The 26,947-nt window shown below is 41.4% G+C and overlaps 1 protein-coding gene across 2 annotated transcripts in view; it reads right to left on the reverse strand.

The window, feature by feature from the left end:
• The window catches only part of SOS2 (SOS Ras/Rho guanine nucleotide exchange factor 2), a 51,945-nt gene that overhangs the window by 11,716 nt on the left and 13,282 nt on the right, over nt 1–26,947 (reverse strand). For both annotated transcript variants that reach the window (XM_071745105.1, XM_071745106.1), the window contains exons 3-12: nt 23,867–23,998; nt 21,826–21,990; nt 21,117–21,320; nt 19,497–19,640; nt 15,648–15,758; nt 14,023–14,121; nt 8,215–8,342; nt 7,182–7,837; nt 4,457–4,538; nt 2,732–2,854 (exon numbers count right to left, since the gene is read on the reverse strand). In XM_071745105.1, the coding sequence (XP_071601206.1) occupies nt 2,732–2,854; nt 4,457–4,538; nt 7,182–7,837; nt 8,215–8,342; nt 14,023–14,121; nt 15,648–15,758; nt 19,497–19,640; nt 21,117–21,320; nt 21,826–21,990; nt 23,867–23,998 (1,844 nt within the window). The remainder of the gene's footprint in view (nt 1–2,731; nt 2,855–4,456; nt 4,539–7,181; nt 7,838–8,214; nt 8,343–14,022; nt 14,122–15,647; nt 15,759–19,496; nt 19,641–21,116; nt 21,321–21,825; nt 21,991–23,866; nt 23,999–26,947) is intronic.

A 26,947-nucleotide genomic window follows, 5' to 3' on the forward strand; every position in this document is an offset into this window, starting at 1 on the left:
TAAATGCAAGACAACAGCAGAGTTACAGAGTCCTGCAGTTGACAACTATCAAAATACATATGGACCAATTAAGTTTCTAAGACAGTTTTCTGTTTTGTTTTGTGTCTTTTTTTTTTAAAAGCAGCTAATCAGGAACTCTGATTTGGTAAGAAATAAATTGTACTTGTTTCTTTCCTACACATAATTTTAAGCTTAGAAGTTGTTGCAAGTGTGCTACCCTTTTACAACTTTTTAATTCCACAACTGCCCTATTAGTTCCTGTACTCCCTTTTAGGGTAGCATTAAATTCTCTCTTCATTTTTCTCTACAGTTCTTAAGCAGACCACTAATAAACAAACCTCTAAAAGGGAACTGCAACTGCTCTTCTGCCTTTTCCTCTTAGGATTTATCAGCAAGTCAGAACACTGGAAGAGTTGGCTGGTTTAGCTTAAATAAATAAAGACCCCTTAAATAAAGGGTCTATGTGGACCTACAGGGAATTAAACAATCCTCCTCTTCCCCATGTGTAAGTTAAAGAAGTTATTCCCATGGAAGAATGGTCACCCAAGATTGTGGAAACCAGTGACAATGTCCAACTGTCAAAGGAGTGACATTCTGACACAAGTTCCCACTAACAGTAGTGCAAGTTCTTATCTAATCAGTCTTTGCCTGGGAGATACCATGGTGGGAATACACTGAAAAAGCAAGAAAGGTTGCCTGGTTCTGCTGACTGCATTTCCAGCTTAGCACCACCTCTTTCTCATGACTTCACAGGCATTTAAACCAAAGTCATGACCATTTCCACAGCTGTGCAGTGCTGCAGGGTGTTCTACAAAATGGGAGGAAGTGCTGAGCAGGGAAGGAGGGAGGGATGAGCATCTCCACATTCTCCACCTTCTCCCCAAATATCAGACCTCTCTGAAGCAGAGGGCAGTGCTACTGACAATACTCCAGTTTACAAAGTGCTGGGCATATCAGCCTAACAGCTCAAATTCAGAGACTTCTAACACAGTGAAGAGTTTCAAGCTACCAGAACCATGTAGGATATCCTAAATTTATAAAGATTAACTACAGGCTACAGAAAGGTGGGTGTTAAATGGCAGCTTTAAACCACATTTCTCATTGAGCAGGAACCTGCAAATGGATTCATCTTACAAGGAACAGCATAAATTAGCAAAGAGTAACTGTCATGGTAAGAAGAATCCTCACCTCTCCAACAAGTAAAACAAAGCAGAACCTAAAACCAGAGACCCTGGAGACTTTGGAACTAGTCACAAGCTCAAACATAGCATACAAAGGAGTGCTAAATAGATTTTGGAAATTAATGAGCATGAAATTCAGTTAATTGCTGCCTGAAACTTTTCTACAGGATCCAGTTCATTGGTATCCACCTGTCCTGCTCAGCAGAGGTGCAGAAAGATGCACCTGTGCCAAGCAAAGGGGCACCATGAGTGGGACCTCAAGGAACTTCAGCCCTAGTTGGTAGAAGAGTCTACAAAAACCAGCAACAAAAGCAATACAACAATATTTAAATTCTTGAGCCAGTTATGTCACAAGAGCCCATTCTGTGTGAGTTTCTGTGCAAGGGGCTCTATGGGCACTTAAGTGGATGGATGCAGAAAAAGTGAACAATAAACAGCAAGCTGAAAGCAGGAAAAGTATGTGCTGAGTGGCAGCATGTGAAGCTCTCCCAAGAACTGATAACTCTGGAGACTTATGGTCCTGCTGAACCCACAAGAGCTGATAAACTGAGAACACCAAGGGCCTGGCAAATCTGTACAAGGCCACGAGCACACACACCAGTCTGAAGGTTACACTGAGATTGTGTAACTTGGGAGTACATTCAAAAAGGTGGTGGCAGCTGTATGTCCAACACCAGAGTATTACATACAAGCTTGTATCTTCTTATATATATGCACACAGGTATGTGATGAAAATGGGACTCCTAAGTGGCTTTCTGAACACCTTGTAGGAACTGGCATGTCAGTACCAGCCCTCACTTTGATTAAATGTTGTTTCTCCAAACAGGTAACTAGGAACAACTGTGAGTGGCAAGGCAGTAACTGAGGGTGCTGTGCATATTGTTATCTGCCATTGATACTAACATCTTATTGCTGATAATAAAAAGTTCAAAGAATAAAAGTTGTTCTAGCAAGTATTGGTTGTGACCTGTGCTTCCTCTACCTGATCCCCTATCAGGGAAACAATTAGGCTCATTCATGCTAGAAATGCTGAACTGTTCCCCAAGTTAGCTTGGTCAGCAAGACCTTGGAAGATTCATTCACTGCTGCCCATTGCAATGTGCAGGACAGACAAGAGTCTCCCTGTCTGTGCAAATACATCAGCAGGGCTGGGAAAGGGAGTAAAATACCAGCAGGAATGAAAGAAAAAATAAAAATGGAAACAGAGAAACTATCTTCACAGGGGCAGCTAACAAGGAACCCATTCAAAACACAGTCAGAAACACTTTGAGTTGTAGATCTCTCACCCACACCCACTTTACGTAGCAGCCTTCTGGTGGGTGGTGATCCCAGCTGTGGGCAGCAGGGACCCAAACTACATTGGAACAACAACAGAAGTCAGTGTGACTAATCAGAACATGGTTTGGGATATTAGGCTGGTTGCAGACAGTGTTAAGTCCCTACTTGACAGCACAGCAGTCTCCAAAAGAGATTACTGTCTCTGGGATCACCCTATAATCAGTGAACTAAAATCTGGCTTTAACAGAACAATTTTTGAAAAGCAAATAAACCTGAGTTGTACTGGCTGGACATATTCCTTGCGAAATCTCTTCAGGTCTGCACTGATGGGCTGCTCCCCCTTCTCAATTGCCAGTCTGTCTGCTTCAGTAGGCTCAGGCTCTGGGATTTCAAACCTATGAACAGAAGCACCAAGAAAACTGATGGCCATTAAGATAAAACACAAACCTTTTCTGTAAGACATGAGGAGCAATTGTATTTAAAATAAACAGATAAATAAATAATTCAGAGGGGTGAAACTCAAGCACTCACCTAATACCCAACTTGCCTGGAATTCCCTCCTCCTCTGGCCATGTGCAGCTAACACACCCAGCCCTCCCCCTGATCATTTGCTTGTTCTCTGCTCATCACAAGATGTCTAGACTAGGATAGAAGGTTTTTAACTAACTGCTAGCTTGATTAAGTGAAGATTAAAAGAAACCTTGAGAGCAGCTTTATCACACTGTATTAAAATGCTGTTTACACAAGGAGGCTGTGCCTTTCAAACTGCTGATGGATGCCCATCCTTATTTGCATGGAGACTCAGGCATACTCCAACACACTCTCATGATGGAGTTAAGCAGCTCACAACATTGCCACCCCACAGCTGAGGCAAACCAAGCACCTTCCTGACTAATTTAACAAACTGGGGAAAGGAAGCTTGCAGGAAAACCTTGTATCTCTGAATTTGTTTGATGAGCTCCATTAAAACATGTGCCACATGGCACATGTTAGTGTTGGGCCTGGTTCTGTTTAATATCTTTATTGATGACTTAGATGAAGGGATTGAGTCCGTCATCAGCAAATTTGCAGACGACACCAAGCTGGGGGGGTGTGGATCAGCTGGAAGGCAGGAGGGCTCTGCAGAGGGACCTGGACAGACTGGAGAGTTGGGCTGATCCCAAGGGGATGAGGTTCAACACAACAACCCCATGGGGAGCTCCAGGCTGGGCACAGAGTGGCTGAGAGCAGCCAGACAGAGAGGGACCTGGGAGTCTGGATTGCCAGGAAGCTGAACAGGAGCCAGCAGTGTGCCCAGGTAGCCAAGAAGGCCAATGGCATCCTGGCCTGGATCAGGAACAGTGTCACCAGCAGGTCCAGGGAAGGGATTCTGCCCCTGTGCTCAGCCCTGGGGAGGCCACAGCTTGAGTCCTGTGTCCAGTTCTGGGCCCCTCAGCTCAGGAAGGAGATTGAGGTGCTGGAGCAGGTCCAGAGAAGAGCAAGGAGGCTGGGAAGGGATCCAGCACAAGTCCTGTGAGGAAGGGCTGAGGGAGCTGGGGGTGTTGAGGCTGGAGAAGAGGAGGCTCAGGGGAGACCTCATCACTCTCTCCAACTCCCTGAAAGGAGGTTGGAGCCAGGGGGGGGTTGGGCTCTTTTCCCAGGCAACTCTCAGCAAGACAAGAGGGCACAAGAGGTCTCAAGTTGTGCCAGGGGAGGTTTAGGTTGGACATTAGAAAGAATTTCTTTCTGGAGAGGGTGCTCAGCCATTGGAATGGGCTGCCCAGGGAAGGGGTGGATTCTCCATCCCTGGAGATATTTCAAAAGAGCCTGGATGTGGCACTCAGTGCCATGGGCTGGGAACCACGGGGGGAGTGGATCAAGGGTTGGACTTGATGAGCTCTGAGGTCCCTTCCAACCCGGCTAATTCTATGATTCTATGAAAGCCTGAGCAGAAAAGGAGCAGATAAATGAACACAAATCCTCTCAGGGCCTTCAGAGGGGCTGATCACTGCACTCACCTTTCAATCAGTAAACTCAGCAGCTCCTGGGGCTTGCAAAAGGAGCGGTAAGTGGTGAGGAAAGTACGGACAAAGTTAGGGTCTGTAGAGATAAAATAAGGAGAGCATGGGTGGTTTTGTTTTCATTGCATAATACCAGAAATAAAATACATGTATACTCACAGAAAAAAGCTTAGAAGGGCAGAAAATACAGTAAGGTTTGAGGTACTGTAATTTGAAAGACACCAGAAAACATGCTGCTTGTGAAGTTTCATTTAGCTCTTTGAAGCACTTCCCCTGCAGAGGTGTTCAATGGCACAAACTGTTCTCTCCAAAGCTCTGTCCCAGTCTGCACACTGTGCAGCTTTTCCATTGTCTCATGAAGACAAAGAAAATGTGGCAGAACTAAGCTGCCTCCTCCCTCCCACAAAATCCCTACACCACTCCAACCAAGCGTTGGGTTTACCTTCAGAACTCCCCAGCAGTTTTTACCCCAGCACACAAAGTCCCCTCTGCAGAGCAGGGAGAAAGGATGAGCAGCAGCAGAGGACAAACACAGCAAATTCCTGGAGCAGCTCCAGAGGCTGCATCTCCACCACCCCCCCTACCTCCCTCTTGCTGCTCCTCACCCCTGTGTTAGGTGTGTTACCACCACCAGTGCCTATCCCCACGTGTTTTATGAGGCCTGCTCTGCCCTATTAGAAGTGTTCAAGGTAAAAATATTGCTCATCTGATTTCACTCCCTTGTCAGGAGTTGCTTAGAAGGTGAGTGAGCAAGCTGAGGAACAAATCACTACCAGCCATGAAGGGTCCATCACCTGGTCCCAGTTCCTTGTGACAGGGAAAAAGATGCTGCCTGGGGGCAAATGAATGCTGAAAGAGAGGAAAACCAGGCCTGGAGAAGTGCATGTGCTCACTCAGAAGTGTGGATCTGGGGTTGCTGGGAGTTTTTTCTTGCTGTTCTGTAAACAGTCTGGAATCTATCAGCATTAGGTGCAGGTACCTTGCACCAACCCTCTTCAGGAGGTGGAGAGTGAGTTTCTTCCAATAAACTCAACACAGATTAAGATAAACTCTGCTTTTAAGGAGGCTTCAATCCACTGCTCCACATTTTTAAGGGATCCATATCCAGGAACATGCTTGCAAGCTAAAAGGAATAGTGCTGGTAATGCTGCTGAGTTTGCACCCTAGTTCTGAACAGCCTTGTTCTGCTTCCACGTCACATGGAAGTGTCACAGCCACTCTTCAGGATTATTTATCACATTGTAAAAGTGATCTTTCTTTTAGCACTGAACTGGCAGGTAATACATCTCTGCAAGATCTGCAGTTCTCTTAAAATGAGGGCTGCTATCCCAACTCTTTAACCTGGGCGAGTCCGTTTCTATTATTTTAAAAATTACACATTTTTGCCAATGTTGTTGTCAAGAATAAAGAGAATATAATGAATGTGTTACAAATAGTCACTCATGCTTTAAATTCATGAGTTTATTAGCTCTGCATCTATACTTCCCATGGTATCCTGTTATCAAATGGGGACTTTTTGGACATGACAGAAGCTATCCTGCAAATGCAGCAAAGCCCAAAACTGAAACTAAACTAAATCTGTAGCTAATGCAAACCTAAATTGCATGGGTTTTGTTTGTTTGTTTTTTTTTTTTAATCACTTCTTGGCCTAAATGCAAACAGAAAGCACCAGCAAGATCTGCTGAGAGTCCCTCCCTGTGCTGTTAGTCATGGAAATGCCCTTGTGAGGGCTGAGGGAGAGGTTTTTGTTAGTCTTGGCTCCAAACACTGGAAAAAGCTGACAGAAACCCAAGAGGTGATGTTTTCATTGCAGATTGCCAAGGCCAAAGTGGCAAGTACTTGCACTATAAAACCTGAAGTTATGCTAGCAAAATAATACTCAGATATTGTAATGCCAGGTTCATTCAGTGAAAGAGCTAAGCTTCCAAACCACCAAAACCCATCATGTTTTAGAACTGGATGGCTTGGGATTCACAGACAACACACCTAGGGATTAGCTGCATACCAATGAGTTGCATCACAACTGAGTTTCCATGTGGGAAATGCTGTTTTGTTTTTTTTTTTTAACACACAGCTCAATATTATCTATCTAGCTGTAGTTTTACAAAAAAGATTTAAGTACCAGGCAGTTTTGTGAAAAGCACACAGGAGACCATTCCTATTGGAGAAGTTTTACAAAAACTGCACACTGCATGCTTTTCAGCCCAAACTCAAGACTGAACATTTTCATCAACATTTGTAACTACTTCAGGTTCTCACTTCTGTGCCTTTAAGGTAACTATTTCACAGGAAATCCTGAAGAATGCTGCCTGTGATTTGCATCCTTTTCTGCTGAGGGACTTCACAAAGCAGCGGGCTGAAGTATAACAAATACAACCTCCAACCTTTCTCTTCCTCCACAGTCACACAGCCTGGATCAGCACCACTGCTTTAGCCATGATGGTCTCAGGAAACACTCTAGGGGCTTCTTTTAGACCATGGATACCTTGGCTTTTTTTTCAGGGGGAGAAGCTTCCATACCCACATTTTTCTTTCAGCTTTGCCAGCAAAGCCAGTTGCTATAATTCTGTTTGGTTCGTGGGTTTTTTTCCCACCCCTGAAAATCTTGCTTTACATTTAACTGTAGTCAGAAAAAACCCCAAACAAAAGATAAAAGGACAGATTTCATCACCCATACAAGCATGGCCTTAAAAACCATAAACAGAATAAAAGTCCAGGATACCTGCATACATATGGTACGTCAACCTTTCGATCAACTTCACCACCGTTCCTCCTTTGATGATAGGAATGCCATTCCTGCTCTGCAAGTTGTCCTCAAAAACAATGTTATCCTCTGAGTCTTCCACCACAAAACGATACACGTTTGGGCTGGGTAACCTCAGGGGCTGTTCATTTTCTTCTTGCAGTAACACTGCATCCAGCATCCTATCCAGAGTACTGCGATACTGGAGGGAAATCAGAGCAGCCATCCAGTTGCTCTTCTCTTCAGCAGACTTGGCAGCAAAGAGAATGCTGTTCTCATCTTTAGACACCAGTTCAAAAGCATGTTTGTATTCAGATGTGTCATCTTTATCAATAATCTGTATTTTCCTCATGATAATTTTTTCCTTCAGTCTATACTCTGCGTTGCTGTAACCGGGAAGCCGTGACTGACCGTGGTTTGTTTTACAGCTGATCATCAAACCATCAAAGAGAAAGATGTGGCGTTCATGTTTGGCTCCTATTTTTGTCAAGCCACCTTCCATTATGAACTCATTACAGCACTGCCCAATGTCTTTGCCTTCCCAGCCATCAATATTTTTCTGGATTTCATTCATTTTCTTGATGGCCAAGTGCTTGCTTCTTAATTGTCGGTTATAGAAGCGACAGACTGGCTCCCTTGAAAGGAATAAAAGAAAAAGTCACCGTGGACACATTCCACATTTGCCACCCCAAGAGACAAAAAAACCTGACTAAACTGATTGTTTATGTAGTATTTCTTTGCCTTAAATATGTCCTAACCCAGGTTTCCTGTTGCAAATAAACCACATGCACTGCTATGGTAAGGGAAAGACTAAGATACTGACACCATTCATAGAAGTCCACCACGAAGGTTTGGGGCTGCTACTATTTGCAATGAAAACTGGCATGAAGATATGCCTTGAAAAGGAAACACACACATTATCTAACATGAAAAAAATTTACATTTCCTTCCACACCATTTATCCCCCCCTCTGCCAGCTTTGGGGAGCCAGGGGAGCTTTGTGGATGATTACCCAGGCCGACGTCTCGGGGAGTGCTTGCTGTAAATGCGCTCCATGCTGCACTGCAGGTTCAGGAGAGCTGTAATGGCTTGTTTCAGGCACTCTCGATCCTCTTCATCCTCACTGCATTCCTGCAATTGCTGGGAAAGAATAAACATCTTCCTTTCAGACTTGCCTGTTTCACAGAAGGGCAGGAAAACTGATAAACATTCTTAGACAGTGTTATTTGTGGTCCGCAGCGAAGTCAGTGAGGTCATTTTAATGAGAGATAACTGGAAGCACACTCAAAAGTAGCTATGTGTGTAAATAAAAATATTTGTCAAATATTCAGAAGTCAGTAGATATTTAACAGGATTCAGCAGGGGGTTGTTTAGAAAGATAACCCTCTTACAGAGAGCCAATGCTCACTGTCAGATGCTGTTTTCCCCGTTATCTCTTCCACGATGTTCTGTTTCACAACTGATTTTATTAAATAGTTTGGAGGGTTGAAATAGCTGAGAATTAAGTGCTGGTTTATGTGTGTTGCAATCTTTCAAGGACTCAATCTAAAGATTTCAGAGCAAATTTAAAAGATGGAATGACCAAGATTCTCTCTTTGCTTCCTACCAGTCTAAATTGTGCCATATTCAAACTCATCTGTTTCTAGAAGAAATGGCAATTTCTAACTAATGTAGCCAAAAAAAAGTCTGAAATTCACAATTTGCTACTAACAGCAAAGTCCAATGACAGTGAGAGTGTGTATTTGTTTTTTATAGCACTATAAAAATACCACTAGCAGAAACTTCTTGAATGAGGAAAATTCATGAGGCTTTCACATCATCTCCATACACTTGGTAGTAATTTCCTTTGTGTATAGCCTATTCCCAGAGTTCCACTTATTGATTCTTTAAGGTGATCACTCCTAAAACACTACTGGTGTAAAAAAGAGAGATTTTTCTTTTTAACCCCCTTTCATGTTCATGATTACATTAATTTTTTTCTAAGGAAAATGCAAGCAACTAGACTGCTGGGCAAAACCAAGACCATATGCCATGCAGTTTTGGATAATCTCTGTTTTACCTCCATACTTTAAGAGAAATCTTACTTACAATCACTCAGCCTGGCAGAAGCCTTCTTTTCCTTTCCCCACTATGTTCCCTCAGCAAGGATATGTAGCTTCCTCTAAAAGTAATTGAGAGAACAGGATTTGACCAGATTGGTCCACTCTCTTCATGCAATGTAAATTACTCAGATTTTTATTTTTCATGTGCCCAAACAACCTCCATCTTGCATGTTAGAGAAATGAACGTTTCATGCCCCAAAATTTCTGGGAAGTTTATGAGCTGAGGAACAGTTCAGGGAAGGGAAAAAATGTCTACCTCTGTGGAAGCCCTTCTTTTCCTTACTATCAGCCACAGATATGCAAAGAACATAAGAATGGTGTGAAAAGATGACAAGTGCAAAATGCTAGAGGTGGGAAATGCTACCAAGTCAGATAAAATGTCCTGAGCAGAACTTCCTGCACATCCATTCCACAGGGAGCTGTGTTAGGCACCTCACAGATATCAAATGGCACATTTTGCTTTTGTTTTGGTGTTAAAAAAAAAAAAAAAAAGACACACACACATCTGTAAGTAATCTAATCCCTTTCTACACCTTAATGTACAGGCAGATTACCTGCAGCACCTCTCATTCTCTGTAATCACTGGAATAACATCTGCTTTTCCATGTTCCAGCTCTTAACAAGCACCTTCCCAATTAAACAGCAGATGCAAAAGTGTAACAAATTTGCTAGGCAGAGAAAATAAATCTTTAGAAAGGGGGCTCCTGCTTATGCCAGATATATTTAAAATACCAATGATAAACCAAGAATATTAGCTATTCAATTTATTGGACAGAAAACTGTCAGGAAATAGGAATGAAGAACACTGTTCACCTGAAATTATATCATGGTGATCCTGTAGAATACTGACTGGGGTTTCTCTGTCACTCAAGGGGTGGTCAGTGATTAGGAGACAATGGAAAAGACCAAAAGGTGGAATTTCATGTGTTTTGGGTTGCTTGATAACTTCATAGCAAGTTCACAGCCAAGAATTAGGGAAAATTTTTGGCCTGCAAGTGACCTGAGAAGGAAGGATACACTCCATAGTGTGCAGAGAAAAGCTGCCTTGAACACTTGAATAGACCTCTGCTTACCTTCAGGATTTTAATTTTAATATATCTAACTTTGCTCAGGCTTTGGATGGATTACATGATTCCTTGAGATCTCTGCACTGCATTCAATGAATAATGTTTGCTGGAAAGGTGGCACCAAAAGACACAGAGATGAAAACAAACTCTCCTCTACACTGCCAGCTGTATGGTGCTCATGCTTGGGAATGTCAAGTGTAGTGTATTAAACCTGAATATTCTGATAATCAATTAAAGACATCACAATCAGAACATATTTGGCTTATCATTTTCCAAAATCTTAACAACTTCTGGTCACTACCATTCCTTCTTTCTACAACCCAGTTGGATTTCTTTAGCCTGATTTCTTTCAACCCTTTAGAAAAGGGTTTCAACCCAGTAGAAAAGTTCTGCAGCTTGACAGAATTCTCAACATTTTCCCACTTTTAATTCCATTCATTTTATTTTTGCATTCATCTTAGTTTTGCTATTTCACAACCAACGAGGCCTGTGCTCCTGTAAATCATTCATTATTTTATTTATCTCCCAGTTCATCAGGGAGTTTTTGGTAACTTTCTTTTGTCACAAGCCTTAACTTCTCCTCCCACTGAAGCCATGAAAATATGAGTATTCTGATGCTTTTCTGCTTCCAGTTTTGCTAAGTCTTTTTCAACCAAGGTTCCTAGAGACAAATGTAAGGGTAGCAGAGAAGAAGTACCAATGGTTTATAATATATTCATTTTGTTGAATAAATACTTTATTCCTAAAACCACTCTGCTTTTTAGAAAAAACTCTGTAAATTTTGGATATTTTAAAATTACGACGGAAAATTCACATTTTAAACCTGGAACTGAAGTGATCACAACACAGGACTGTATTTACCAACATTCACTCCAAGTGTTATTTAAGATTTTTGCTCTGTGCTCACAAGGTTAGAAGGATTCAAGACAGCCAAGTGTCAGCCTCTGCAGCACAATTCTAATTCTATTCCAAAATCTTGCATACTGTGGGAAGAGGTAAAATTTAAAACATTTGTGCTGCTAAAGTTCCCTGGTTAAAAAAGGCAATGCCTAATTTTATCTTTCCTGCAGCATCCTGGTGTATTATCCAAGTTAAAAACAAACAAATGTAGCAACAAAATGGTTGTTTTTTTCACTACCTGTCAGGCTCTATCCTTCAAACCAGGCAATTTTAGGAACGTGCTTGTCTAACCTGACCTTATCAATAGGAACTGCAGTTACCAGCTGAGTCAGAGCCCCCAAGAGACAGAAAACTCCTGCAGTGTTCCAGATTTCAGCCAGGCTTTCCAAACCAATTGGCCTTCTCTGTGCCATGGTTTTAAAATATAAATAGTAACCACCCCTTCCTGTCACTGAAGAAAAAAAAAAAACCAAACCAAGTTTATAGGCAAAGCATTTCATCTGAAGTTTTGAAAACACACAAAACTGCTCAGAAAAGGCCCAGATGCTGACATTTCCCTCAAAAGCAGGCAAGGACTTTGCAGCTTTTAACAGCAGTAAAATGTCCTGAACCTCCCAAAGCTGTGGTGTGTGATTTCCTTCTTTAATTTCACACTGCTGCACCCCATTTCCCTGCTTTGAGACACAATGGGTGGTTAATTAGCCTGACCTTCAGCATAATACAGGTCACTCATCCAACTATGTCTTTTAAACATGAAAGAAGAACATTTTAAGAAGTTCTAGAGAATTACTGTATGCAAGGGGCCCTTACAGAAAGGGAAGTTAAATTATTTTGAAAGACAGATGTATCTACAAAGCCATGGGTGCTGGAAGAACCATGCTGTGCTTCTGCTGTCATCTTCAGTTCTTCCATCAGTTTAATTTCTTTTGGAAGAAACATCAGCTTCACAAAGGCAAGTATTAGAATTATGGCAATGCAAAGTTTCTGTTCTCCATAAAGAGAATGCAGTAATCTAGAGAGAAGCTCACTGACTGCTAGGGTTGGTTTTGGTTGGATGGTTTTTATGCTTTGTTAACTGTTTTTCTAAATTTAGTATCAATATAAATGCTTAAAGGTTTAAAATTTATTGAAAAGGCTCAGATTTAAACCTTTCTCCAAAGTACAGGTAATCCATACACTGGAGGTGTGTGGTTCATGGGTCAAAATAAATCATCCTTATTTTACTTACCTAGATCAGGACACACAAAAAAATCACATCAGAAATAATGAAAACAAGACTGAACTTATTAAAAAAAAAAAAAACAAAACGTGCCAGATACTAACTACAGACTTGGCCTCAAAACAATTGCTATTTTTTGGCTTGAGATTCTTTTGAGAACATTTTAGATTGTGAGTTCTAAGTCACAAAGTTTCCTTTTCTTCCTTCATACAAGTATAAATCCTTGGAAATACAAAGCAAGGCCACATACCACACCTCACAATGCTGTCACTTTCAACTTTCAGAACTTCAGTGTAATTTCTGTTGTTATTTCAAAATGTCAGCTATAGCCACAGGATATTTCACTTGTTTAATCTAAGTATACCCCAGTTGGTTAATAATTCACTGACCCTTAGAAGCATTACAAACTTCCCCAGCACAATAGGGCAAAGAGAACCTTTTTTTACATTATCCTCAGCTGCTTTAAAAAAGCTCCAACCTAAGTATTTTTCAAGATACTGCATTTTCTCCAGCAACATTGTTTTTTCTTATTCAAGGATGATTACAGACGTCAGATGTTAAATATCTGCTGACTGGTGGCCTTTTATATCACAGGAAAAGACTTTGCTTGCAAGCAAAAGGATACATGCTTAGTTATTTTTTGGCTTTTAGCTGTTATACCCAAGGGAAATATCTACTGATGTGAACCACCTTGCTAGTGCACATTGGACTTAAATATGTGCAAGTGATCTGTGGTCAAACTGAGAGAGGTTGATCTAAAATAAGTCATGCTTCAACAGGCAGAATTGCTCATAAATACAGGCTAGATGCCAACCTAAACAACTTGTATGTTAAGACCCCTGAAATATGTCCTACAGGAATAACTTTTTATCATCTAAATCAGCATTCCATAAAGCCTGACATTTCTTTAATGCCACCTCATACAAGAAAGAAAATAAGAAAATAATAGTGCTTACTTTCATCCCTTCACCCTAAGGAGAAAGTGTGATATGCTGTGAAAAATGGTATTTTTTGCTGTCTCTCTTCCACTTAGGACTGAGGACAAATGGTTGAATATTAAGCAGATTATACTGACTCTGCTGAAAAGATGTGTCTTCCCAACCCCCAAAATAAGATCAGCTGAGATGCACCTGGAGTGTGACTTGAGACTGAGAATACTAAACTGCATTATGCTGAGATTTTTTTGAACTGACAGAAAATTCAAACTCAGAGAAAAATGAAATTTTTGCATTATTACATTACAAATTTTTGCATTGTTACATTTCTAACTATTTTAGAGCTCAAGTTTAGTAAAGGTTTGTTTGATAAAATATAGTTACTTCAAATGCTCTTATTTATCAGAGCAACAGGTCTGATGATTTTTAAAAATTTTTTTATTTTTCAGACATAGTCTAGCAGGTGTGAGAAAAAAAAGTTTTCCTGTCTTTCAGCTTCCATAAGCAGTAAGTAAAATCTAACTGCCAATTAAAAAGCTCAGATTCTCCACGTTAAGAAATGTTTTTAGCAGAAAACAAGAGTGTGGCTTCATTTACCTGTAGTAACTCAAAGTAGTGCAAACAATGATAGACTGGGATCAGCATGAGGCGTGGCAGGACGTATCGTACAGCTTCTTTAAAGCCTTCAGCAGTAGACTGGAAAGAAAAAAAAACCAAAAAAGAAAGAAAAACCAAACAGAATTACACTGAAATACAGACTGGATAAAGCCCTGAAGCTTGCTTTGAGCAAGATTTTGGTGCTGGACATACCCAGGGTGTCCCTTTCTACCTCCATGACTCTATGCCTACATCTAGGAATAAGGAAGACAAAGTTTGCAAAAATGTTTTTGTCTAGTGACACTTTTTGTAAGATTCAGAGGCACAGAAATGCTCTGATATCAAGCAACAGGATCTGTAAGCAGCCTCTTCCATCAGCATTTTGATGCATTCTCACAGCTCTGCAAACACCCCTAAAGCCCACACCAGATGGTGGCACAATCTGTCTCCTTAAAACTCTAACTAGTTGGATGGTTCCTATTTTTACCAGAAGTAGCAAATCAAATGCAGAAGGTTAGAGGACCAAGTTACCCAGAAGTCATTTTATAAGCATCCTGCCACTGACACAGAAGTGCTCAGATCACAGTCCCCAGGCATCTCTGTATTTCAGCACTGCAGAACTCAATAAATAGCATGAGTTCAAGGTGACAACACCTAAAAATAAAGCACTGTCCCTGGCCAAGCTGCATCCCAGAAAATGCTTGACTGTCTTCTGAAAAAAGCTTTTATCCATTTCCATAACAAATGTTCTACCCTGGGCTACAGTGTGCAGAATTTAAAGCAAACACTGGAATATTAAAGATTAGCCAGGACTCCTGTACAATCTTCCCTCCCTTCTTCTCCTCCTGGTTCTGTACACTGTGCATTACATCCACTATGCCACAGAAATATGGAGGTCTCACCAAGTACTGAAGAATTTAATATTAGTACCTCCTCTCCCCTTAGGAAATGAGAATCCTAAGTTTATGACTCAGAAAATGAGTTAGAAATCTTTTCCCATTCCCACCAGTTAACTAACATACTAATTCTGGTTGTAAGGTGAGGAGAGGTTTACCAAAGGATGGCAGAATTCCCACCATCATCCCTACCAGAACTATCCTACAGGAAACAAATTACTTGATCTCCTGCTTGGAAATTATCCCTCCCTCTGTTTCAGGCTTCTGGCTGCACCTCTCTGCAGTTCCCAGAGACAGCTCCATGGTCCAGTGCTTGGATTTCTGCCTTCACAGCTTGGAGAAGAGGTGTGAGGGAACATGCCTTGGAAAGCCCTACCTTTCTTGGCAAGAAAAGCCAGAAAAGAGGCCAGATTACCAAATTTATCTGTAGCAGGGCTTTGGGCTTTAAATTTGCTAGGAAGGTGGATAATGTGACAGGTATGAAAGGTCACTCTATTCTTCAGCAAGAGAGGCTGATGTGAGGACCAAAAAGAATTGCAGAAAACTCATGGATTGGTCTGATCTGTGTCCAATTTTCACAAGAAGAGGCAGAGTCAAAAATAACCTGCACTGAAGAGAGGTCAGAATCTAGAGGGTTTCTTCCTCAGTAGAAAGTAGAGAGTTACTGACAAAATCCAAACCTGTGAAACATGAGAAGGAAAGTGATTCAGTGTTTCTCATGTGCCTCACCTGAAAGTGGAGAGCAACAGCAGGTTTTGCCATTAAGTTATTGAAATGCTCTTGAAATTGTGGAGAGAGAATATCCTGGGACAAGGTTTCGTATGGATCAAAGGCTTGTTCCTAAAGAAAAACAGAGAATTATATACATACATGAAGGATGCAAGATACTTTCTGCTCCAGCTGGCACAAGGCATTCCTTTCCAACAAGCTGATACACAAGTGGAGCTTTTCAGGAAAAGATCGATTTTGCAAAACAAACATTCAGTAATCCACAAACCTTTTTCACTTCCAAATTTCAAATGCGTTTTCTCAGCATTCCTCAATCTCACCATCATTACTAACACAAACTTTGTTTTACTGAAGGAGTGGGAACCAAGAAAAGTTCTTGCTTTCATCCCATCCTTATTTCCCAAAGAATGGCAATTTATCTCCAGTTTACCAGTAAGGAAAGAAGTGCAGGTAACCCTACACTTCAGAGGAACTTTGGAAACTGTCACAAGAAGGCATTGTACACCCCCTATAAAATTTTTCACTATGAGAACAGCTCAGACATTGGAATAATCTCCTCAGGGATGTGATAGATCCCCCAACCTTTAAGATTCAGCTTGACAGGGTGCTGGGCTGTCTCATCTAAATCATGTTTCCACCTAGTAAGGTTGGAACAGATGATCCTTGAGGTCCCCTCCAACCTCATTGTATGATTTTATTTTTTTCATGGTACATCACATAGGGATGGTCAGTCAGAAGCACTGGACTTGAGCCAACTTTTCTGGTTTTGCTGCAAAACTGGGAAAATCTCTCTGGGACAAAGCAGCTGCTCTGAAGGAGACTCAGAGCAAAGTCCTCTTATGATACCAACCAAGGGTTTCATGTGCAAAACCCATTACTCTGGTTGGGGCACCTGGCAGTGATTCTGTAACATCATCTGCAGCAGAATGGGATGAAAACCTGACTGTACATGAATCTCTGAAGGAATAATTCGTGACTGCTCATAGATCACCTGCTCCCCAGCCTCTGCCTGAGTCCCTGCAGATTCACTGGGCTGAATCACCCATGAATCACTGGGTTATCCGGTGCTGATGGCACCAAGCCCAGAAAAAGAATATACCTCTTTTCACCTTAATGTTTGTCAGAATTTGAGAGTACCAGACATTCAGGTCAAGTTTTCCATTTGCAGAGGGTCCAGGGGATTCCCTACCTTACTCATGGGGCAGCTGCAATTAAACTCTTTGTGGGGAGGAGAGGCACAGAATGCACCCTCCTTTCACATGCAAATTGTAATCATCACTCCCAGCTCTCCTCAAGTTCTAATCATTGCTGCCCATTCCAATTAGATTGTATCTGGGAAGGGGGATGGAAGGGGGGGGAGAAGTTTGGCACTTCAGCCCCAGCAGCTGAAGAGAAATCATTAGACACTCAGTGAACAGGACTGGTTTTCTTGAGCAAAACATGATTTTAAAGCCTTCTATTGCACTTGTGTACTCCGTGCTTGCCCACTAGCTGCAAGCATAGAGTTCTTATTTTCCAGCACCCAAATTAAAGCCAGAGAACAACACCACTGCATGCACAGCTTCTCCTTGCCGTGTTAGCCAAGAAATAAAATAAAGATACACCTCTGCAGCAGCAGAAAGTCAGCCATGGGGTGTGGGTGCAGCTGGATGCAGAGGCAGCAAGCACAGATGGGGAGATGGCAGCAGCCTCCCCACTGCTCAGTGCCCCCCAGTGCAGGACACAGGGCTGGAACTGCTGCTCAAAATGTAATCTTGTACCCAAAGCTACTGGGGGAGCCAGACCAACACATGTATTTATTCTGTGCTGCCTCATTCAATTTTTTACTGTACTTCACAAGTGTTTCATGTTTCTTCCACTCAAAGAGATGTAACAGGTGTTTCGAGGTTTGGGATTTGCTTTTTTCCAGGCACAAGATTGAAAAAACCTGCATGAGCTATCTTCTCCAAGAACCTAGCTTTTTCTTGTTTTGTTCTGTTTTTTTAAAAAAGGGGTTTTATACCTGCAATGTTGCAAAAGTTACTGAAATACAGAGATGTTCACCTGTATGCCCCTGCAAGTTATCTTAATGCAGAATATAGTTCTGGCTTGGTGTCTATAAGCTCCTACCCCCTCTGGTTTCCACTTTTCTTCCTTTATGGATACCTAAAACTTCTCCTATGGAAACACAAATACCAGCATAACAAATTTACAGCCTACTAACAATAACCTTGCTTTATGAGCTGCCTTCTGAGGAGCACTTTAAAGAGGAACAAAGACCCCCAGTCCCGGGTTCTGAGGTTCTCCTGCCACTAGGTAAACATTGCTAAAGAAATTATCCAAACTAATCATTATACTACATTAGAAGTGTAAACACTACCACCTAGTAATTTTTTTTTTTTTTTACCAGCCTATTATTAGTAAATATTCATCTCCCAATCCAATGGGTCAGGAATGAAGTTTCTGAATTCTGAAGTTCTCCACACCCAAAAAGAATCATTACATCTTCACCATACTTTTGTATCTCAAATCCACCACAATATTTATGTTTGAACCTTCCAGAGAACTGATGCAGAAAAGCAGAGAAAGCAGGAAGATTCCTGCTTGCAAGAATTGTTTAATTACCCTTCCAAATAAGCTGAAGGACCTTCACAATGGAAGCACTAACAGAACAACCCTGGCAGTCAGATAGGCAGAGCAAATAAACACTTCAAGTCCCTATCTCTCTTTAATGATCCCTTCTGCAAATACTCACAGAAAGATGATCTCAGCATGTGAAATGATCCAGTGAGCAGCCTAGGTTTTAAGTTTTTGCTCCAATATCAACTGAATTATGAAATTCAAATTGACTACCTCCATAAAAGATTTGAAAATTGATCCCTTCTGCATCTCCTACTTAAGGTTTTCAGCTAATGAAAATCAGGGGACATTTTCACTCCTTGAGAAGGACCCTTAAGGTTACAGGATGCCAAAGAGAAGCTCTTCTAATAAATTCATATATATATATATATATATATATATATATATATATATATATATATATATATATATATGTTTTCCAGGATTGTTTTGTACTATCTCAAATTTTAAGTCTCTTCTCAATTTTAATTTAATACCTACTCATGCTCTTCTGTACTTCTTCCAGCTTTTCAGTGCCCATTAAAAAAAAAACCAACAAACCAAAAAAACCAAACAACAACCTGGCAACAACTTTCAATGTTCCAGTGTGAGCCACAGCACATCCACATGCAGTTGTCTTCCCTTTTTCCTATTGTTTAGTATCTATTTTCTAGGTCAATGTGTGCCACTTTTGCTACAATACTGAACAGTAAGCTGCTGTTCAGTTGCACTCCTCTTCTGATACTTCATTTCTTCCCAGAGACATTGCTTTGCAGGGAAATTTCCTTTTCCAGATGTGTAACAGTGCCTTTGAATTAAAACCACATTTGACTGGCATCAGCTCACTGCCCAGATCAACATGAGTCTCTTGTCCTGCAGACCTACATCCAGCTGCAATCATACATCCTGTGATCTTTGGGTAGCCCTGGGGCTGACACCAATGCCTCCAAAAACTGAAGCACCACATTCTTTCACTTAACAATCCCAGGTAATTACTTTTCAAATCCACAACCCTCCAAGACCATAGCAATTCATTCCCACCCAGAAATAAGATTTTAGTTTTGTGCTTACCTGCTTGATGTCATTTCTGTGATGGGTAGAAAACACAGCTTACCTACACCTCTGTTGAGAACTTATTAAAATGACATTTTACAACTGTGAATTTATTGGAAATATATGAGTCATGACCAAAAGTTTACTAAGGAAATAACCAGTGATTTTAAATTAACAAAACTCAAGAAAACACCATACCTCTGCAAGGTCCTCAAAGCAGCTGCCAGCCAGGGGGTGAGGACTGCTTTCATCAGTCATTTCAACAGTATCCTCAATCAATCCCAAAAGCTTCACTGTCAACTCGTGAATGTCTGAAATGTTGCTAAATATCACATCAATATCCTGCAGACAGAAAGCATCTCTTAGCAGTGTTCAGAAGAATTTATTTTGCTTATGTAAATAACAAGAGCATTTTTCACGAAGAGTAAATGGAGAGAAGCCAACAAAAAGCTAGGAGAAAGTTAAATTATGAGGTCTTCCCAGCCCTGCAGACTTGCCTGGGCACATCCAGCCTTGCCCAGTTCCCACCCCAGTGAGAGCAAGCACCCCATCCTTCCTGGCTGGAGCAGCAGCAGCCCCAGTACAGGCTGTTCAGGGCTTGGGACAGACAAGCCTGGTCTTTCCAGCCACAATTCACAGCTGTTATTTTCCCTTCTGGTGATTCTTGTCTCTCAGAGCACAACAGGAAGGAGGCAATTGAAAGCAGCTCCAAGGTCAGACCCTCTAAACCACAGGTAAAACTAAAGCAGATACTTGGCTACTTAACCAGAATCCTACCTGGGTACAGAGGACTGGCAGCTTCCCTTTCCAAATTCTACTTTTAGATTTCTAAAATCCACACCCAAACTAGGCAGCCCCTTTCCTCTGACCTGCATTCTTCTTCTCCCCCCTCTGAAGCACTCATCTGAGAAGCCTCAACCTGACACTGCAGAGCTTGCCTGGCCTCCTGCAAGTGCCAGGGCCATGGCAGCCTCTTCGTGGGAACAAGCAATCTTCAGGTTTCTCATACCTGTTCCCTTATAACAAAAGAATATTTCCTCAGCTCCAAAACATCACTACTTTCTCCTCCCATCATCTTAGTTTGAATTCTGTCCTCACTTTTGCACAGTCCCTCCAATACCTCTCAGCAGCTGAGGAGCCTCCACACCCAGCTGCAATGGGAACATCTCCTGCTGCTTTTCTTTTGAACCTGATGGACCCCACTTGAGGTTCTGTTGGCCTGGTTCCCCTATCTCCTTCCACCCCCACGAAGGATTCACTAATATTTCATTATTACTTCTCCTACATGAGCTGTGCTTCCTTTTTACCCTCCAGCATCCTGCCAACAGAATTTGCCACAGGTGTAATTTCAATCAAATATTCCAATCATTTATCAAATACAGATTCCCATCCCAGTCACTCACACACCAGAGAATCCACAGCCAGGGGCTGTTTTACTTGTGCCTTCTGCAGGTGAGGGTGCCCTGGGGTAGCCTTCAAAGGTCAATTCAAGTATTCATCTGTACATTCAGATAGGAAACACTTCATTTTTGTGTTAATCAAAAGTGTCTCTACTACCTACACAACCAAAGGACTTCAGCTACTGCTGGCATCTGACAGGGAATCATGTCCATTAAGCTTCACTCTGAGAGCACTCTTCATACTATTAATGGCAATTCCTCCCCATTTTATTTCATACCCAGTCAACACTCATTAGGTACTGACATATAATAAATCAAATTTAATTTTACCACCACCAGAGTTAATGTAAAATCAATATGTTATGGCTGCTAATGGAGCAGCTGGCCTAACACATCAATAACCTATTAAAGGACTCACGTTAGGTGTGAACAATTTTCTGTTTGATAGGAAAGCTTCCCTAAATACTTTTATTATCAGATTCAGCTCCCGCAGATATTGCCTTTCTTCTGCAATTTCATTTCTCACAAGGTCATAGTAGTTGAGTTCCCCAGAAGAGGAGGGCTCATCTTCACAGAGAGAAACCAAACCAATGTCATCCTGATCAAACATGTCCATCAAAACCTAGCAAAGAAATTGAAACAATTACATGCAAGCTTGATCTACACTTGGCTGGAGCTCAGCTATTCCAGTGTGTTCAGATAAAGCCTTTGAGTTTTTAATACAATACTTTCTGTGATCACTTTCACCAGGGAGCAATATTTAAACTTTGGCAGCAGGAGGCTGGATCAGTTGCCAGAGCCATTTTCCTCTTTTTAGGTTACTATGACCTGAAAACAAGTTACAATTCACACAGAACCAACATTCAAAACAAGGCATCTTGCATAAGCCTTTGACAAAACCCTCCTAATAAAGACAAAATTTAACAGAAATCTCTCATTTTTATGAGGATGAAAACTAAATGTCTTTTCTGTATTATAAAGAAGGAAGCAGCTGTCATGACAAGGCAACATCTGAGTAATTCCATTCCCTCCTTCTTACCTTGCTTTTAAAAAAAAAAATTGATAAATCCCCTCTAGTATCTACCTTTGTATTTGTCCAAAAGATTATTTTAATGCCAACTCCTTACCTTATCAGCACACATTGATACTTTAATGTCCTGCTGGGAGATCTCAAAGTGCCTGATGTTGAAAACATAGTTTCCAGCCAGTTTTAAAATGTCAGCTGAGATGTATTCTAAGACAGCCACAATATACAGAGAGACGTGGTAATCTACCTTGTAACCTAGGACCTCCTGCAAATTGAAAACAAGAGAAAAAAAATACTGGTTATTTCAGAAAACCATTCAAAATGAAAATTAACATGTTGAGTTTTCTGCTGAAATTCATCTTGTCTTGTGTTGATAATTCACAGTAATGTACCAGGCAGGTCAAGGAACACCAAATAGAAACTTGATTAGCTGCCTCAAAGCAAGTGCCTGCAAAGACTTCCTTGTGTTTTGCTTCTTGCTGATAGGTGAAAAGCTACAGAACTTTCAATAAACCTCCTTTTAAAAATGACAGGCCTAAAAAATTAGTGTTCCTTCAAGAAAGGGACTTCACTGGAACCACTCTAGCACCAAAATTTGTCTTTTATCCACATTTATTGCAGGACTCCGTCCCAAATCTGGACTCTTCAGACAAGAATGTGCTTTACTGCAAATTCTCCTTGATGGAAAAACTTTCATGAAACTACAGACTGGATGCTCCACCTGTTGCATACTGTGGTCTATCTTAGAGTCACAGAATCACCATGGTTGGAAAGAGCTTCAAGATCATTGAGTCCAACCATCATTCCTACACCCCCTTAACCACTAAAACATCTCCCAAAGTGCCACACTTCCCCATTTTCTGAACACCTCCCTGGCCTAGTCCCTCCCTTACATTTGGCTGAACAAGTAAGCTACCTGCATCCTTGCATTACATAAAAGAAACTTCAGTAATTAAAGTCTGAACAGAAAAAAAGCAGGATGAACACTGCACATTCTCCTTGTGACACATCCTCTGTGTTCTGCAGAGCACACACACAGGGCCTCATATTGATGATGGGACCATCAGGAATAAACACAGGTGTTCATGCAGCTGAATAATGTAGTATTATTCTTGCCACATTTTGATGCATCTACAAAAAAATTACATTCTCTACCAATGTCCACACACATTTAAAAACAGATTTCATAGTTTCAGACTTCTTCTTTTCATAGAAGAAAGCCAGTGCAGTCTAAGGTTTTATTTAACACTGTTTTCTTTTCTACCATCTCTTCCCCTCTCATGAATCATCACAATCTGAGACACTGCATAGAAGAGCACAGAGTAAACCTGAAAAAGTGCTTCAATCTCTGCTTAAGCTTGAATATTGTTTTCTCAGTGCAGCCAGAAACTCTGGTGCAACAATGCTACCACTGGGGAAGAGTGTTTTTTAAGCTATGAAAGAAAAACAGAATCAAGAGAAAAAAGAAATGTCAAAAAAAAAAAAAAGAGCAGTGGTTTGAATCAGCCTGAATCTATCGACCTAGAAGAGAGTAAACACTGATTTAAAAATCAGAGTACTGTTCTAGCATTTAAAAACTAATTCTCCATGGGCTGGAACAAGGAGCTGCATACCTGACATGACATCTAAGATGGGAGATGGCCACTCTTCTCCCCAAAACCCACCAAGAGTCAAGTCTTTTGTTACACTTTTGCAGATCCATTGATTTTAAAGCCAGGGCCTCAGTGACATTCAAAGGTAAATGAAAGGACACTGATACACAGCTCAGTTGACAGTATACAAGGAACAGGATCTACTTGTTCTCTCTTCAGTTTTGGCTTCTGCAGCATTTTGAAACAAATAAAGGCATCAAAACAGTGCTGCTGAAGCAGGCATAGTATTTGGGGTTTATGTATGTTAAAAACTAGTTAGTTTCATTTCAAAGTAGAGGAATACATCAAGATACTGATGTCTAGACCAGGCTGAATTTGGGGATCAATATTTATTACACACCATCCTGTTGTCCCATGACTCTTTCAGCCAACACGAGAACCCCCCCTCATTTCACACCTATTAAAGAAATGCTTTTTTTTATGCTGGAGGGCAGTAATACAGCTGGGGGGGGGTGGGAGTGAGCAGAAGCCATCAGGCTATTCAAGTACCTTTAATAAAGGATGTATTTTGTCCACAGGCAGCAGGAGAGGGTTTCTTCTTTTTCTTTTCTCTATAGCAGACTGTGCATCAGCAATCGCCCACTTGTCTATGGGGTGAGGAAATGTCTTTTGAACCCGGTCCTGTCCAAACACACAGACTGCACTTAGATTCACCACAGGAATCAAAGTATATAAAAAAAAACAACCAAACAAAACACAAAACCAAACCAGCAAATTACTTCCCCTGGAGTATAGATAATTATCCTCCTCCTCAGTGTTTGCAACACGTTTTCCTAACTGTTCTTTCCTTCTTACCCAACTCTGCTTCACTCTTTTCAATAATCCCAAACAACCTCCCTTCCCCAAGCATGAACAACTCCTTCCAGCCTCCTAGAACAACTCCTGCTCTATGATCTTCACATCACAAGAGCAACAAGAAGCCTCAGCTGAGACCGAGAGCCCAAAATATAAACAACATCAGGAAGCACTAAACAGTTTACAGTCTAAATGAAAAAAAAAAATACAACCCAACACAAGCCAGTATTGTTCCTACTTCACAAAGGAGTCTAACTTGCCCTACATCAGATCAAGTTTATGGCAGAAAAGAAAAAAACAGTGCAGCATCCTCCAGCAGGCTGTGACTCATGAAAAAAAGGTGACTGTGACACTTTGGACTCCATCAGCCCCACACAGGAGCATCTTCCCCACGGTGCAGGCAGTTCCAGCACCACAGCCCCTACTGCCATGGTAAACTGTAAGCAATTTCAGGCCACTTCTCTTTAAACTCACATTTCAACAGCTTCTCTAGGACCAGAAGAGGTGAGCCCACAACTGAACAAACTGCTTTGGACAGCAGTCCCACACTTCAGCAGCCCCAAGCTAAACAGGTGCCAGACCTCGGTCCTGCTTTCCATCAAGTTCTCCAGGCTTCCTGCTGCAGCCCCCATGAGTCAGGGAAATAAATGCTGAAAGAATGAGTCTAAACTCAACTCTGGTGACCAAGTCACTTTAGAAAAACAGGTTTTTAACTTAAACAGTTGGGGGGGGGGGAGAAGGGAATAGCAATCACATCCCACTGCCATGCCCTTACTCCACTTGGCATTCCTGATTTTTGCTTTGGACCTGTAGCCCAGGACAAAATGAGACCTGGATGGGGTTAACTTTCAGAGGAGAGATTTTATAGTTGAGCTGAGAAAAAGTTATGAACCCTATGTCACCCTTTGATTTCCTTGCACATCTCCTGAAATTTAACAGGAGACCCGAGATCTTCTTTGAGGCAGCTTTTAAACATTTGCACGTGGCCATTTCAGCTTTCTGCATCAGCTGGCTGTGCCAGGTAAACATGCTGTGACCTTTCCTCTTGGACAGCAGCCCAAAGCTCTGGGCTGGCTCACCAAATGAACTTCCTTTGAGATTCCAGCAGGAGAGGACTCGTGGGACAGAGGTAACGCGGCGTGTGGCCGCCCTTCAGCTTCACGGGGCACTTCACCAGTACCACACTGGGCTTTGCTGGTTCCCAGTCTTTTCCTGGGAACAACTGGAAGCAACTGGAACAACTGGGAACAACTATTTTCTACTTATAAACCCTTTAGAGCTTGAGATTTTAGACCTCAGTCTTGTAAATACTTAAAAGGACAACGTTGTGCACAAATAGTTCCATTAAGTCCGGGCTGTTGTGTAAATATCTGGGTGATGAACTCCAGAGATCACAACTCTCATGTCCTCTCTGAACAGCCAAAGGCAGCCAAAAGCCTTCAGTCATGGATGCTGGATGCTTCCTGGCAGCACAATCACACCAACAACCCACAACACAAAACTGAATCCTACTTCAGATTGGAAGAGTCTGAATTTATGAATTTATTCTGGGGCTTGGAGCAACCTGGGCTGGTGGGAGGTGTCCCTGACCAAGGCAGGGGGTGGCAATGGAGGAGCTTTAAGGTCCCTCCCAACCCAAACCAGTCTGGGATTCTATGAAGGTGGCCTGCATTTCATTTAAAGTCCCTCCCAACCCAAATCATTCCATGGTGATGATGATTCTATGATGAATGTATTCACCTACAGAACAACATCATTTTGGGGGACCTGTTAGCACTACTTAGACTTAGCTCTGCATTTTTAAATTAAATAACTGTTATGCTGCCAAGAACAATGTTTTATCATTCACAGCTTTAAGCACCAGGGATATTTTAAATAAAATTCAGGATTTTGTGTTTGCTGTGGTATTCACAGCCACAGTTCAGAGAGCTGAAGGTTGTCTGCTTTGTGTGTAGCTTTATATACAGTAATTTGTGAAGCACACATATACAGTGGCTTAGTTTGGAAGGGACCTTAGAGGTCATTTGCTCCATAACCAACAAAAATTATTATTTCACATGCAACACAGGGTCATTTTACTATCTCAGGACTCAGAAGCAGAAAACTATGGAGTTGGTGTGTAGAACAATCAGTGCTACCTCAGCTGTGTGCTGAAGGGTTTGTTCAGCTGGGAATTAGAGAAAGAACATGAAATTTCTCAGCTCCATATCTAAAGTTCAAATCCAGACTCAAGGTAGTAACAATTCTGAGAGCTACTAAGGGAGTGTTAAAGTTTACTTCTGTTTAGTTGTACAATAATCTTTATGCATCAGAATTACAAATAGAGACACTGTAAACCAAAATTATTAATAAATTAATTAACTCAATGCTGAACAAAGGCTGACTGCTGCATCTAGTAGGGCTCTAAAACCCCTCAGGCCATTATTTTGTAAATATATATTTGGGTTTTTTTAATTTCCATGGCACACACAGAGAACATTAGATGAGAACTTCATTTTGGTTTTGGCTGAAAACCCTAGACTTATGGATTGATGTAAAATTAATACTCTACACAACAATAATGGGTCACAACTCCATGACTTTCCCCCTGTAGACTCTCTACTGAAGCACACTCCATTAGAGCCCTTGTTTTGTAACTGATGACACCAAACCAGACAGCTGCAATAATACAAGTGCCTCAGTGAGTTCAATAAAGTTCCAGGAATATACAACTTTATTCCCTCAGCTGCACAACCCAGGCCTAACAACAGAAACCTTTCATTCAAAGATTTACTT

The sequence above is a fragment of the Heliangelus exortis genome, chromosome 5 (genome assembly GCF_036169615.1).
Source record: "Heliangelus exortis chromosome 5, bHelExo1.hap1, whole genome shotgun sequence".
Lineage (NCBI taxonomy): Eukaryota > Metazoa > Chordata > Aves > Apodiformes > Trochilidae > Heliangelus > Heliangelus exortis.